The sequence below is a fragment of the Halichoerus grypus genome, chromosome 9, assembly GCF_964656455.1.
Source record: "Halichoerus grypus chromosome 9, mHalGry1.hap1.1, whole genome shotgun sequence".
Classification (NCBI taxonomy): domain Eukaryota; kingdom Metazoa; phylum Chordata; class Mammalia; order Carnivora; family Phocidae; genus Halichoerus; species Halichoerus grypus.
In genome coordinates, this window is record NC_135720.1 from 115,201,638 (window position 1) to 115,217,616 (window position 15,979).

General features: G+C 40.4%; 1 protein-coding gene across 2 annotated transcripts; it reads left to right on the plus strand.

Moving 5' to 3' along the window:
- The first annotated feature begins 7,338 nt into the window (after positions 1 to 7,338).
- On the plus strand, positions 7,339 to 14,024 carry LOC118552204 (HLA class II histocompatibility antigen, DO beta chain). 2 transcript variants are annotated; one of them, XM_036118530.2, is made up of 6 exons: positions 7,339 to 7,515; positions 10,507 to 10,776; positions 11,245 to 11,526; positions 12,002 to 12,112; positions 12,377 to 12,408; positions 12,583 to 14,024. In XM_036118530.2, exons 1-6 carry the CDS (start codon positions 7,425 to 7,427, stop codon positions 12,616 to 12,618), a joined length of 822 nt encoding a protein of 273 aa, XP_035974423.1. In that variant the 5' UTR covers positions 7,339 to 7,424; the 3' UTR covers positions 12,619 to 14,024. The 2 variants fall into 2 exon arrangements, with proteins under 2 accessions (XP_035974423.1, XP_077911634.1); XM_078055508.1 differs by having other exon boundaries at positions 11,335 to 11,526.
- The last annotated feature ends 1,955 nt before the right edge of the window (positions 14,025 to 15,979 follow it).

The window sequence follows — 15,979 nt, forward strand, 5'->3', positions numbered from 1 at the left end:
CTATATTAAACTTTCTTCATTAAAAATAGAGAACACATGGTGAGCGCTGTGAATTGTGTAAGACTGTTGAAGCACAGACCTGTACATCTGAAACAAATAATACATTTTATGTTAAGGAAAAAGAAAAAAAAAAAAAAAGAAGATAGCAGGAGGGGAAGAATGAGGGGTGGGAAGTCGGAGGGGGAGAAGAACCGTGAGAGACAATGGACTCTGAAAAACAAACTGAGGGTTCTAGAGGGGAGGGGGGGTGGGAGGATGGGTTAGCCTGGTGATGGGTATTAAAGAGGGCATGTACTGAATGGAGCACTGGGTGTTATATGCAAACAATGAATCATGGAACACTACATCAAAAACTAATGATGTAATGTATGGTGATTAACATAACATAAAAAAAAAAAGAAAAAACAAAATAAAACAAAAAAATAGAGAACACATCTTTTCAAGTTCCAGCAAAACATTAATGAAAATGGACTACATATTACGGTACAAAAAAAACCTCAGTAAGTTCCTAAAAGTAGAAATGATATAGATACTATTCTCTGACCATAATGGAACAAGCTGGATAATAATAAAAAAATCAGAAAAGATAAATACTGATCCACATTGAAACTCAAAGAAACCATTTCTCTCTTGATCAGAGAGAAAAACAAAAATGAAAAATTTCTAGAAAAATGATAATTAAAAATCACATATCAAAAGTCATGGGATATAGCTCAGGCAGTGCTCAGCAGAGAATTCATGGCCTTAATTGCTTAAATCAAAGGAAAGAAGGAAACCAAGCGAATTAAGTGAAAAGAACAACACAATCAGTCACATGAAAACAGGAGCAGATAATAAAAATAAAAGCAGAACCTGAAGAGCTAGAAAACAGAAAAATAGAATAAATTCAAAAGCTCTAAAAAATTTCAGTAAAATAAACCACTGACAAACCTAATTTGGCTAATTTCTTTACTAAAAAAGTAGAGAAAATAAGAAATGACAAGGACAAAATTAATAATGAACAGGGGAAAAACCACACAAAATTGTTTTATTCTATTTTATAAAAATAAACTTGAGAACTTGGATTGAATGAATAATTCTCTATACCAAAATCAATCCCTTTAGAGGTAGAATATTTGTATAGAATAATTTCCATGAAGAAACAGGAAAAATTGTAAAAGAGCTACCCCAATAAAACTTCAGGTCCAGATATTTAGGGCAGTGTAATGAAGTCCTCAAAGAAAAAGAAAAAAGTGGGCGCCTGGGTGGCTCAGTTGGTTAAGCGACTGCCTTCGGCTCAGGTCATGATCCTGGAGTCCCGGGATCGAGTCCCGCATCGGGCTCCCTGCTCAGCAGGGAGTCTGCTTCTCCCTCTGACCCTCCTCCCTCTCATGCTCTCTGTCTCTCATTCTCTCTCTCTCAAATAAATAAATAAAATCTTAAAAAAAAAAAAAAAAGAAAAAGAAAAAAGAGAATTCTAATCTTAATTAAATGGTTCAGCAGCAGCAAATGTGTTCTTTTAGTGAAGTAAGGATAATATCAATGTTAAACTATGACAATGCATGAAAATAAAACTATAGATGAATTTACTTATTAATATTGATGCAAAAATCCTTAAAAATATTTACAACATTCTGTTTACAACAGAATGTAGCACAAATTGAAAAAAAAAAACACATCAAGATAGGGTTGGGTTTGTTCTAGAGAGCCTTTTTAAAGTTCATAATATGATAATTTCAGTGGGTATTTCCTAAGAATAATGAGTTCAAATAAACAAATTAGCAGAACAAAAAACCACCAACATTCACTTTTCCAGGATGATGTGACGGACAAAACCATCCTAGGAGAGAGGTGTCATATAGTAAGCATAAATCAGTATGCTGGGTGGATCCACTGAGCCAGCAGTCATATTAAACAAGTGATAGCTGATTAGAATCCGGCCTTTTGGTTCCTCATTCCCAAATGGACTCTCACAGACTAAGATCACAAGTTTGCTTTTGACACCCCAAATTCCAACAATTTCTGTTGTTTCTCATACTCTTTCCTTCTTACCTTTCCCCTCACTGTATCAGCACTGAAGGAGAATTTAGCAAATGTTTTGAGCTGGCAAAATTCTTAGTACAATTCCTTCAGTTAAACTGTGTCTCAACACACAGTGTTCCCTAAAAATATGTTTTAATTCTTTTTTTTTATAAGATCTTATTTATTAATTTGAGAGAGTGCAAGGGGGAGGAGCAGAGGGAGAGGGACAAGCAGACTCTGCACTGAGCGTGGGGGAGCCCCATGCGGGGCTTGATCCCATGACGCTGAGATCATGACCTGAGCCCAAATCAAGAGTCAGATGCTTAACCAAATGAGCCACCCAGGCACCCCATTTTCTTTCTTTCTTTTTTTAAAAAATATTTTTATTTTATTTTTAAATAGGCTCTACACCCCACGTTGGGCTCAAACTCATGCTCTACCAACTGAGCCAGCGAGGTGCCCCTATGTTTTCATTTTCTGTTCAGTAACTCAGAATATTTTTCTAATGTCTCCAAGGCGGTTTATGTTTCTTGTGATAGGAAGGTGTAGGAAGAGGAAAATGAATGTAAATGAGCAGTTTGTTTCAACTTAAAATCACCAAAATAGTAATTGAAGGGGGATTTGTGTCAGATACTAGGGAGAATAATGATTTTATACCTCTCTCAAGAAACAATCACATTGGGTGCCTGGGTGGCCTAGTCGGTTAAGCGTCTGACTCTTGATTTCGGCTCAGGTCATGATCTCAGGGTTGTGAGATCGACCCCATGTTGGACTCTGCGCTCAGTGCAGAGTCTGCTTAAGACTCTCTCTGCCCTTCCCCCACCTGCCCCCACTCCAGTGTGCACTCTCTCTCTAAACAAAAGGAAACAATCACATCTATCATACTTACCTTCTCTTACTCCCTAGAGAATAGAATAGAGAGGGAACGAGGAAGAGGGATGCAAGATACAGATTTGAGTGAAAAATCACAGAAGAGCCTGTATCTATATTAGGTAGGGCTCTTGGCTGAAATCAGACAGGAAGAGGGAGATCAGAATGCCCCACCTTGTTTTTCAAGCTCATACAAGTAGAACACAAAGACAAAAACATGGGAGAAAGGAGCCAGGCCACCACCTCTCCCTTTTTTAGCTTCTCCCCAGAACTGATTCAACAAAGTTTCTAACTGCATGAATTGATGCTTGTGTCAGAGGCCATGGACAAGGGAGATTCACAGGTTGAAACTGCTTTCTCTTCTTAGTGCCCATAGATAGGTTCTATGCCACTCTTTGCTTGCGATATATGAGACCACTGATTTCCTTTTGTGAGGTAGGATATGATGGGGGTCTATTCTGGTTCCAAGAAGTTCTAATAAAATCCTTCAGTTATTTTGCTCCTTTGTGCATCTTATCATTGCAAGGATACTGAAGGAGTAGAAATAAAGCTTTCCTGGGCCCCCAAGTAAGAAATAGCATGCAATGGAAAAAGCACTGCTGATGGAATTACTAGTTATGTGACCCTTGGTTTATTCTTTCACTACTTCAGCTATAAAAGGGAGATCATAATAATATCTCTGCAAAGGGTTATTATTATGATTCTCTCTCTATTCTTTTTCTCTTTCTCTCTCCCCTCATCCCACACCACCATACACACAGACATTCACAGTGCTTAGAAAACTGACTCATAATGTATAATCAACAAATATTAGCTATTACGATGATGATGTAGCAAGTCAGATTTTAGAGTTTATGAGCCTTAAACACGTTCACACCAGAAGTAGGAAAGAGCAGCCCTCCTAACTTTCTGGTTCAGCATCCACATCCTCCATTCTCCCCTCAATCAACTCTTTCTCTTCCTCTAAATCCAAATACAGGCACACCTTTTATCTGTATTCTCTAGGCCTCACTCTTTCCCTCTCCTCAAGATCTCTCTCTCATCCTTGAGAAGCCCAGCTACAGTATTGCCTGCAGAGGAGCTAACCAGACTTGGACTTAAGCCTCTGTTACCCTCTCATGCTTTTGCTGCTTCTGATAATATCAGTGTCAGGTTCTCATTCACTTAGCCTCAAGTAGAATGTTTTTCTCCACTTCCAAATGAGATAAAATACATGGGAAAGACTAAGGTAGGTGTGGGTAGGAGGAAGGGAGGAAGTTAAAACTCAGTGGCTTGAGCTCCTTCTGATTACCACCTTTTCACTCAGCTCCACACCTGCGCTCCCAAGTGGTAGCAACACAACCATATGCCTCTAGAAGAAGTACCCACAGTCATGGGTCAGATGCTCTGTGGACAGAGTCTACCAGTTTTGGCCTGTGCTCAGGCTTCTAATTCATGAATATTCCAATCTACTTGAGGGATGTGGAGGGCGCAGGTCAACATTCTTGTTCTTGTCCTATATTAGTTAGGTTAAGTTAGGCCAGGCTGTGGTAACAACCCTCAGAGCCTTAATCAAGCAAAACTCTCTCATTCATACAGCACCTGTTGTGGGTTTGGGTGACTCTCTAGGGCTTCTCCTCTTCATGATGACTCTGCTAATTAGACTGCTTTTGTATTCTGATTCTATCATTTCAACACAAGGCTGTCTCGTTTGACTTGGTAAGGGAAGAAGAGAAGAGTCATCCAATGGTAGTTAAATTCTTTGACTAAGAACCTTTTTGTTCACTAACCATTGGCTAGAACTAGTCACACAGTCCTGGGAAACCAGGAAGTACAGTTTTCCATGTGCCCAGGAAGTAGAAGATGTTGGTGAACACTAGTGATGTCTTCCCCACTTCCCCATCTTTTTCTTTATCTGTTGTGATCTCCCAGTAGAAGGCATTATTATTTTGATTGGTCAGATTCCAGGGCAGGGCGTGTTTACCAAGAGTGTGAGGGCCACAGTATTTAAAGGTTACATAGTTGCATTTCACCTCTTTTCTGAATCCTATTTCTGCCATCTTGAACAGAATCCCTTTGTGACCCACGTTATTACTCTTATGTTTGAGAGTTCTTAATCCTTCAGGATTTATAGCTGGCTAGCGGTACAAGTGGGATTTAAGAGGGAACATGAGACCTTGCTTGGGTTTCATGCTTCAGAGAAACTTATCATAAAACTTTCTCCTGGGGTAACAGAGAATTGACCAGCTAATAACAGAGTCAGTCTTTGATTTACAATTTGGCATTACTACTTATGGGTAGAGATTTCCTGAGGGCCTCCGAAGCGTATTATTAAGTCAAGTATTCCTGGGTGTCCTGGTCAACTACCATCATAATCCTACCTTACATACACACCAAAGCATGTGTGTTCTCTTTGGAAAGTGAAGAATTAAAAAAATATATATCTTTTCCCTTTCAATGAAGTAGTAGGCATGTATTTATTTATTGCAGATAATCAGGAATTTGAAAGGGATTCTGGATAAACTTTTTATTTCACTGTTTATCTCCTTTCTGTTGTCCACATGTACTGGGTGTTCCTAATTCTAAAAATCTCTGCTTGTTATGTCACTTGTATCAGCTATCAACTTTATCATGAACTCTTTCTAGATTATGTTAAAATTTACTCTTCTCATGTGCCCAAACATTAGCAAATTAATCTCATTCTTCCTGGCATTACAGTAGATTGTCCCCTTGTCACTCTGTTTAGGTTACACATTTCTTGAGAATAAGGAACATGTCTGTGTCATCACTGCATGGTCCATAATATTGGGCATGGATGGCTCTGTGCTAAATAAATAATAATATAGACTACTTTGGTTAAAAAGCAGCCTTCTCTCTGTAGTTGTCAAATAGATTTTCTTCCAACTCCTTTCTAGCAAGAGATTTTTGCCTTGGGGCGCCTGGGTGGCTCAGTCAGTTAAGCATCTGCCTTCGGCTCAGGTCATGATCCCAGGGTCTTGGGATCGAGCCCCACATCAGGCTCTCTGCTCAGCGGGAAGCTTGCTTCTCCTCTCCCTCTGTCTCCAGCTCTGCCTACTTGTGCTCTCTCTCTCTATCAAATAAATGAATAAAATCTTAAAAAAAAAAAAGAGATTTTTGCCTTGTCGTAAATGGAGTCCAATGAAGCCATACAACTAGAACTTCCTTATTCCCCTCTTTCTCACCTCCAATCTCCCTGTCTCCATTCTAGTTTCTGAACAAGTGTTCCTTTTTATAACCAAGTCTGACAATCTCTTTCTTTGGATTCCATTAAGAATTCTGGGGGTAATTTCTTTTTTCTTCTTGTTATGTTCAATTTCTCCCATGTACAGATGCCTTCCACTTGACTGAGAAACTTGTTAAGGTCTTTCCTTTTTTTTTTTTTTTTTCCGTTTCAAGTTTTTAAATTCTAGTTAGTTAAAAAAAAAAATTCTAGTTAGTTAACATATAGTGTAATATTGGTTTCAGGAGTAGAATTTAGTGATTCATCATGTACATATAACATCCAGTGTTCATCACAACAAGTGCCCTCCATAATACCCATCATCCATTTAGCTGTTAAGGTCTTTCTTAAAGGTAACTTATCTTTTGTGTGGCTTTTTGCTCAAGTTAGAGTCCCATCTTTTCCCTTGTTTTCACTTCTAACATTCTTGACGGACTGTTTATATCTACTGCCTTCGTTTCTAATACTCTATGTCCCAGTGAAGGTTGTTGGTGCTCCACTAATTATAAAACAAAATTATCCTTCTTATATTTTATCCTCTTGAACATTTTTAAAGAAGATTGTATTTATTTATTTGAGGGGGTGTGGGGAGGGACAGAAAAACAAGCAAAATCCCACTGAGCGGTAAACCCATCAGGGGCTCAATCCCAGAACCCTGAGATCATGACCTGAGCCAAAGTCAGATGCTTAACTGACTGAGCCACCCAGGAGCCCCCCTCTTGAACATTTTTGCAGCATTTTATTCTTTTGAGAATCTTCTCTTCATTTTCTTTTTTTGTGGCGCTCTCTTGGTTTATAGGAAATCATACTGTCCAGGTGGTTCTCAATCTCTTCTATTTCTTCTCTGATAATCCTGTCATTAACTCCTCTTAAGGCAAAAGCTTCAGAATGCTGTCTACTTTCTGCTTTATTTGCACACTCTGTTGGCAATGTCAGCCACCCCATAGGAGAAGAGACTTGTTGGTTAAAAGATAGCAGAATGTATAATAAACAATCTGCATAGTTCTTCTAGGACCATATACTATGTACACTATTTTAAAAAAATTTTTCTCACAGTCCATTTCCCACATACCTTAGACTACCATCAGTGATTCTGCAGGTAAACAATTCTTGAGTGGTATACATGACTTTATGAAAGTAGTCTACCCAGCATCTAATGATGTAAAACTCTTCTATCATGATTGGTTATCAGTGTGAAGAGTTTCCAATCCGAGGAAACCAGAAAGGTATTCATACTCTTCATAAATACTTTTTGACTGAGTTTTGTGGGGGTAAGCCCCATTCTGAAGAAGTTGATGATTTTACCGTCTAATTTTTAATTTTTCCTTCCAGAATGAGTTCTGGGTGGGTTCCATGGATGGTGGCTCTGCTAGTGAATGTAATCAGACTGGATTCCTCCATGACTCACATCAGAAACTCTCCAGGTAAGAACAGAGCAAATATTTTTCAGGTGTGTATGCAAGAATGGGCATGGGGCAGGGATGCTTTCCCCTGTAGGTCCAGGCTGCAGACCAGACTGAAATGGCTTCTGGCTTCAAAGTGTTCTTCCCTTTGAAATTAAAATATGCCTCCCCTCTTTACCACACACAATGGACTGCTGGGAAAAGGGACTTCCTGTACCAGAGCTGCAGCTTCAAGGAGTAGGGTAGTAGGAAGAAGGGAAACATTTTGTCTTGCTTAGAGTCCTTATTGTACCAATGTCAGTCTCAAGAACTGTATCAACTGGGGCCAGTCTGAGAATAGTTGCCATTTTTCCAGACAGGAGTTTGCTTTGATGATTGCAACTGTTTTTACATTTATCCAACTGGGATACATGTGGACAAAAGAAATTGGAAACATAGGTTTCTTCTTGTGGCATTTATTAACCCCAGTTTTTAGAAATAAGAGAAGTTGAATGCATCATGCCTGTCCTCAGGTTCCTGGTATTTATTGCTGTTATTTTTCTAGCCGAGGAGATGGGCTGTGCGAACACGAGGCAGTATTACACCCTGAAAACATATTTATCAGTAGAAAACAGGATATAATGCACTAAAAACAGAGCCTGTTTAAACGTCAAAGTTTCATTAAACACAAAAGAGGAACAAACCTGGGAGGGCGGGCTGGGTAGGAGAGGATCGTTACTCTCCCAGAATAGAAACCTCTCTGAGCTTATAATGTCCATTAAACAACACAAATGAAAAAAATAAAGTCAGTTCAGATCTTAAACCTTACCCAAAAATAATTTTCTTTTTCTGATTTAAACTGTAAGAAGGAAGAGCACTGGAGGTTAGAGGTGACTTTAGCTGGTAAGAGCTGATCCAAGAAGGATGCTGCGGTCCTTAATGCTCAGCTCAATAGTTCCTGGAGGAGGCCTCTGAGTTTAGAAATGAAAGCAAATTTACAACTCACGATCAGTAACAATTACTCTTCAAGCCTTAACTTATGCCATTTCTGCAGGGAGACCTTTTCTGACCAACCTGCCTTATCAACCCATTTGAATTTCCTTTTATTTTTGTTGTTCTCGAGTGCATACAGAGAATTGCATCAATCCTACCCAGTGAATTCACAGCACTTGGCAATCATTTGTCCTCGCAAGGACTCTCTCCTCTTTCGTGGTCTGCGTTTCCACGCCCTCCTTTCCTTACAGATCCATTCTACTGTGTCTGGTGTGTCTTTACGAGGCTGGCCTTTACAAATATTTAGCATTGTTTTTCATGTGTATTTTAAAACATTAATAAACGTCATTGTGCTTTGAATCACATTCTGTTTTTTTTTTTTTTTTTTTGTCACTTAACACTATGCTTTCGAGCTCTGCTTCAGTGTTGTTTTCAATGGAAAGCAGGTCAGGGAGGGGAAGTGGTTCTAGGTACAACTACTGGATATAGAACTAGTACTCAGATAAACTGAAACGTAACCCGGGGCTGTTTACCAATTTGTCACTTAAAATTTTTCAGATCTTTAAATCTAGGACAGATATCATGGTGTCTTAGTCCATTCTGGCTGCTGTTACAAAATACCTCAGACTGGGTGGCTTATAAACAACAGAAGTTTATTGCTCACAGTTCTGGAGGCTGGGAAGTCCAAGATCAAGGCATAAGCATGGCTGTGTTCTGGTGGAGACTCTCTTCCTGGTTCCTAGGTGGCACCTTCTCCCTGTGTCATGTGGTGGAAGGGTCTTGGGATCTCTCTGGAGCCTCCTTTATAAGGGCTAATCCCATTTGTGAGGGATGGCTCCACACTCATGACCCAAGCACCTCTCAAAAGCAACTCCTACTGATAACATCACCTTCGGGGGTTGGGATTTCAACACATGAATTTTGGGGGAGGGGCACAAACACTCAGACCAGAGCACGCTGTGTGCTCAGTGAATAAGAATTATACTTTTTCTTACCAATGAGGACAGATTACATAATTTTTGAGTGTTAAATTACATTGAAGAACATGAGCAGAGTAGACCTTGTATGAAAGAATACGTAGCTCAAACTAATCACTATCAACATTAGTAAGGTGCTCTGAAAGTAGAAAATCATAATGGACAATGGAATTAGGTATTTTTTTTATTCCACCTTTAATGGCACTATTTCATGTAAAACCCCCCAAAGAAGGTTTAAGCTAACCGTATATTCCCTATCACCATGTTCTTGTAGCTACTGGAATGGTAGGTATGTTGCCAATGATGCTGATGATAATATTACTCTTTGAGTCATGGATTAGTATTATTTTACTTCACACCAACAAAGTTAATGAAATCATTACGTTATTAGAGCCAGCAGAGGGGTGAGTAGAGCCAGCAGAGGGGTGAGGTCTCTAAGTAAGAGTGCAAGGGGAAAGATCCAAAAGAAAATTCTTGGAGAAAACCCGTAGTGAGTGAAAAGTAGAAGGGAAGTTAGTTTCACATCAAAATGCTTACCTAGTCTGCATTTCTTTGTCGTCCCTGTCACCCCCCTCCCCCCGCCATCACTCCTTCCCTTCACCCCAGAAGGAATGTATAGAATGCACCTGCTAAGGACAAGAGTACTATTGAGTTATTTCGTTTGGGGATGGATGTTTTTGACTTGATAACAAGGGGAGTTAAAACCTTGGGCTTCTGAAAACTTGGCTTGGAGAAACCAGCCGTGTCAGCAAAACACAAACGGTCAAAAAGTATTTGCGGAATGAATGTTTATGTCTCTTGGGACTCTCTCTTTGGCTTGCCTTTTTTAGGTTACATGTCTTCTGTTTGGCTGGCCCAGTAGCATGGGCCTCAGGCTTCTTTCCACAATGGATGTCTCTTTGCTAAACAGAACTAGGGTGGGGCCCAGGGGAAAAGAGGCTACCTTGACCTATTTACTGAGGTCAAAAGCCTCCTCAAATCCATGTGGTCTGGCATAATTTACCATGTATGGTTTCCTAAAAGTGGGGGTTGGTTTACAGTCTTTTTTGTTGTTGTTTTCTAGAAGATTTTGTGATTCAAGCAAAGGCTGACTGTTACTTCATCAATGGGACAGAGAAGGTGCAGTTTGTGGTGAGATTTATTTTTAACTTGGAAGAGTATGCACGTTTCGACAGCCATGTGGGAATGTTTGTGGCATTGACAGAGCTGGGGAAGCCTGATGCTGAGCTGTGGAACAGTCGGCCGGATATACTGGAGAGGAGTAGAGCTTCTGTGGATGCCCTCTGCAGGCATAACTACAGGCTGGGTGCACCCTTCACTGTGGGGAGAAAAGGTGAGGTGGAAGGTGAGGTCTGGTGGGGTTCAGGAATCTCCCACACGTGAACCTGACCATGGGCTTTACTTCCTTATGATAGGCAATTTCCTGCTTCAGGATCAATGGCTTATGAGCAGGAGAGTCTGTATATATGTTCCGTCCCCCCCAGTTGTGATTCACTCATTATCCTCACAGGTCAGGTCACTGTGGTCTTGGTCCCAGACCCCCGAAGTTCTCAAGGACTTTAAGTCACGGTGGGCTCTCAAGCAGAAGGGGTAATTGTGGGAGTCTCTGATAAGGCCTAACTCCTCCGTGGGGCATTGACATACCCAGTTTCTGAGTCTTGGGGGCAGAGATTTCTTCCCATTTCCAATTTCCACTTGGGTGGTATGAGATGGAGATTAGCGGCAGAGATAGTGTCTCAAGGAACCTGTCCTGGCTTGGTGGTTTTCCTTCACAATGTCTCATTGTTCTCTCCCCTCCCAGTACAACCAGAGGTGACAGTGTATCCAGAGAGGACCCCGTCCCTGCAGCACCACAACCTGCTGCTCTGCTATGTGACCGGTTTTTATCCAGGGGACATCAAGATCAGGTGGTTCCGGAATGGGCAGGAGGAGAGTGTCGGGGTCGTGTCCACTGGCCTTATCAGGAATGGAGACTGGACCTTCCAGACCATGGTGATGCTGGAAATGACTTCTGAACTTGGAGATGTCTACACCTGCCTTGTTAATCATCCCAGCCTGCTGAGCCCTGTTGCTGTGGAGTGGAGTGAGAATCAGCTTCTTATACTCTCTGGGTCCGACTCAGGGTGATGCTGCCTCAGCACAGGGCCTGTGTGACCTCCACATTCATCTTGGTCCCAACACTCATTCTTCTTTCCCCTGATCTGAGGGAGTCATGGAAATCGGGGTCCTTGGGTTAGGGTGGGAAAAGACATGGCAGATATCTATGCTTGTATCTTCCAAGAAATAAGGAGGTCTAATCACCTCATCACTTATTTCCAACTGTGGGAACTAGTGTCCTCTAATACTTTGTCTTAGTAGGTTATGGGACATTCTTGTGGGCTGCAAGAATCAGTTACAGAAACTCCATGCGTGCAAACCTTGGCTTCAAAGAACCATTTCTAAATGTATTTCTTTTCCCGATAGCATTTGATTTGGTGTCCAGTACAGGCTCTGGGATTCCAGGAAGGCACACCAAATATTGGGAGCTTTTCACTAATTTTAAGACCTGCTTCCCATAGGAGCTCAGTCTGCATATTCTTGGAGAAAGATGCTAAGTGGAATTGCAGCCTTCCTGCTTGGGCTGATCTTCTTTCTGATGGGGACTGTCATCTGCCTCAGTGCTCAGAAAGGTAAATGAGCTTCTCAGGAGTCCCCCGCCACCTGCCCCATGGCTTCTCGCACTTCCCCCTTGCCCTAATTTCAAAGATGCAAGGCAGGGAAAGCTCATTGTACTTCTCAGGAATCGCCAGGATAGTCCTTTCTGAAGCCAGAAACATTTGGGGTGGGGGTCAGCAGAGATGGAGTTCTGATATTTCAGGTCACCCCCCACCCTTCAGGATAATCGCAACATTTGGTCCTAATGAGAGGCATTCTGTTTCTTGCTCTCCTTCCAGGATATGCGGAGACTCAGTTGTCTGGTGATGAGGTAATGTCTTCTTCCTTGTCTTTGGGTGGCTGATTGTTCTCCCAATGCTTTGGCCAGAGGGAGACGTCTTGGGGATAGGATGTAAGGCTGGCTCTGGCTGGGTGGCCCTGGGTGCATTCTCTCTAGAATGGGAGGGTGGGGTCCCTCCTGAGACCCTGATCACTGTCCCTGCAGGTCTCAAGCGCAATTCCTTCACCACAACCATGCTAAAGTCCCAACGAAAACTTCTTGCCCTGGAGCCTGAAGTAGTACCGAGGGGCTTGAGCCCAGGACTAAGGGAGCCCTGTGAGTTACCCTCACGTCTTCCTCTTTCCAACTGTGCTCTCCATTGTCTCCAGAAGAGAAACGCGCAGAGGCACTCTTTCTTTTTCATTGTTTTTTATTACCTTTTTTTTTTACTGTAAAATAAAACTGAGATACCGATAACCACACAAAATGTAGAGTTTAATGAATTATTTAAGGCAAAACCCCTGTAATCACCACACAGGTCAAGAAATAGAACTTTACCAGCCATGCAGGGGTCTCCATGTACCTCAGACCCATCAAATCCCCCCTACATCCTCTCAAAAGTAATCCTATTCTGACTGTCAGAGTAACCACTTTGTTGTATTTTTTTAATTCCCTATTCACTCAAGTCTGAATTTATGACAACATAGCTTAGTTGTCTTTTGTGTCTCATACTTTACTGGTTTCTTCTGCATCCCTTTCCCTCCCTTATGATTAATATTTTGAAAAGCCTAGGGCATTTGACCTGCAGAGTTTCCCACAGTCTGGATTTTACCAATTGCATGCACCTGGTGCAGTTTAGCACGTCCTTGTGTCCTCTGCATTTTCTGCAAGTTGGCATCTGGATGCAGAGGCTGGATAGACTTAGGTTTAATTTCTTTGGCAAGTCTGTAGGCGGCAGTGTGTTTTTTCACCATGAGGCACAGACCGTCCAGTTGTGTCTCTTTTTATGGTGCTGTCACTACTGGTGATCATTGCCTAGGCCCTTTCATTCACTGGCGGCTGCAGAATGGGGATATCCTCATTCTGTCATTCCTCTTCATTTATGTGCTTTATTGCTTCCGTAAAGAGACACTTCCCTTCATTTACTGGTGGGTTGCCCAGTGGTACAGTGGAAAGAAAGGATCAGTGTTTAACTCTTTACCTTTATTAGTTTTCCAGCTAATTTGGTTCCTACTATTATCCAAAGATGAGCAGTTAGGTTTTACTTTTTGTTTTTTGTATCATTATAAGCTCAAGGATTTGAATGTATGCAATGGATTTTAGCTCATGGCAGTTTTTAGCCATGAGTTCAATCGTATCACCTTAGGTGCATGGAAACTTCCTCAAGTGGCTCCCAAGTCCTTTTGACACAGTCTTTTGATAGTTTCTTTGTTATCTGTTACATGACAAGATGTTCTGTACATCTCCTGCCCAGACCTGCAACCAGCTATTGTTTTAGAAAGCCCTGGCTTCTTTTAGTGGGAAATGTCACTAAGACCATAATGTGGAGTTAGGAGTTCGTCATTATATCAGGTCTTTCTGGTGGAAACAAAATGTTTTTGTGCAATATTCATATTTATAGAAGTATAAAATTTATGTATCTATAATTAAAAAGTTAATCCCTTCTATATTACACTTGTGTCTCCTTTCTTCCACACAAACAGAGACACAGGGATACATACAATTAGAATATCCACCCATACTCACTTGCTTTTACCAAATGAATGCACACAGCTGTCTGAGGATAATGATACTCATACTACAAACAACCACCAAAATGATAACTGAAAACCGTTAATATTCCTTTTGCTTTGTTCTCATCATTTTTCCTTCTTATAGTTATCCTATATCTAGATTAATGGATCACATACCATTACACAGGATACTTGCTCCCTTTTTAGTCTTAGTTCTGTGAGTAATAACATGTTTAATGCTGTTATGTCAGTGTCCCTCGAGTACAGTGGTTCTCGAGTTGTGGTCTGTGGACTCCAGGAGGTCCTTGAGACCTTTTTGCGGGATCTGTAAGGTCAAAACTTTTTTTTATAATAATAATAAGATCTTATTTGCTCTTTTCACTGTATTTGTACTGGTGATGCAAAATCTACGGTGCGTAAAACTTTTGGTGCCTTAGCGCGAATCCAGGCAGTAACACCAAACTGTACAAGTAGTCATGGTATCCTTGGCTGCCATGCACCTGCAGTGAAAAATCCTCAAAAAGACCAGTTTCACTTAAAGATAGCCTTGATAAAGCAATAAAAATCATTAGCTTTACTAACTTTTGAATCTCAAATAGGCATCTTTTTAATACACGATGTGACAAATTAGCATTTCTGCTGCAAAGTGATGGAAAGACATTTATCTTGTGAAAAAGCACTGTGTAATTGCTTGGCTTGTGGGTAAAACTAGCCTTCTCTTCTCTTTCGAATGGACTGTGATTTTTCTTGAAAGAGTGACCGACCGACACACTATGGTTATTATGCCTTGGGTGTGTTTGGTAGACATTTTCTCAAAAATAAACAAAAGAAGCCTGTCACTTCAAAGAAAATGATATTGACAGTGAAAATCAGTTCTCCAGAGAAAATTAAAATCTTGGAAAATTTGTGTTTGCCGCAGCTTCCCAATAATAAAGATTATTTGGATGAGATTAATGGTGATATTACCAAATACGATCTTTTCATATTGTTTAGTGAACCGTGTCAACGTTTTGGAGATTGGCATAATCCTGTGAACCTCTTTCCAAATGATCAATGCATGATACTGCAAAATTATCATGGTTAGAAGGTCCAAAGTACAAGGTAGACCAATGAATTTTAACATAACAGAACATGAAAAGATCATTGATAAGATTTCAGATTCCACACTGCAACTAATTTGTAAAAATCTACCATTTGTTGAGTTTTAGTGTCTTATCAAAGAAGAATATACACAGTAACGGAAAGGCTATTAAATTTCTTCCCCTCTTTCCAGCTACCTATCTGAGTGAGGCCACATTTTCTTCATGTGTTTTAACCAAAACATATTAAGTCTGTAAAAATATATTGTTACAGACTGAATGTAGAAGAATATATGACCAAGTGAGTCATAACTAAGTGAGACATTAAAAAGATTTTTTAGGGGCACCTGTGTGGCTCAGTCGATTAAACCTCCAGCTCTTGATTTTGGCTCAGGTCATGATCTCAGGGTTGTGAGATTGAGCCCCACATGAAGCCTCACATGGAGCTGTTTGGGATTCTCTCTCTCTGTCTCCCTTTGCTCCTCCCCCCACTCAGGTGTGTTCTTTCTCTCTCTTAAATAAATAAATCTTTAAAAAGATTTTTTAAAATGTAAAAGAATTCCTTTTCTCTCACTATTTTTTCTGTGCTATAAAATATAGCTACTTTTCATAAATATGTTATTTATGTTAACATGTCATGGGTTTATTACTGTTATTTAAACGAACAAATGAATATTAAAAGTTTTTCAGTTTTAATTTCTAATATGATAAGTATTGCTTGACATAACCCACATAAACTAAAGCTCTTTGGAGTTCCCAGTAATTCTTTTTTTTTTTTTTATTTATTACTTCCTTTAATTTGGTGCATAC

What these genes read in the sequence shown, in the direction of transcription:
- LOC118552204 (XM_036118530.2), top strand. Translation starts at nt 7,425, where the DNA reads ATGAGTTCTGGGTGGGTTCCATGGATGGTGGCTCTGCTAGTGAATGTA. An exon ending in TCACATCAGAAACTCTCCAG is followed by an intron (nt 7,516 to 10,506) that starts GTAAGAACAGAG and finishes GTTGTTTTCTAG; the next exon opens with AAGATTTTGTGATTCAAGCA. An exon ending in CTCAGTTGTCTGGTGATGAG is followed by an intron (nt 12,409 to 12,582) that starts GTAATGTCTTCT and finishes CTGTCCCTGCAG; the next exon opens with GTCTCAAGCGCAATTCCTTC.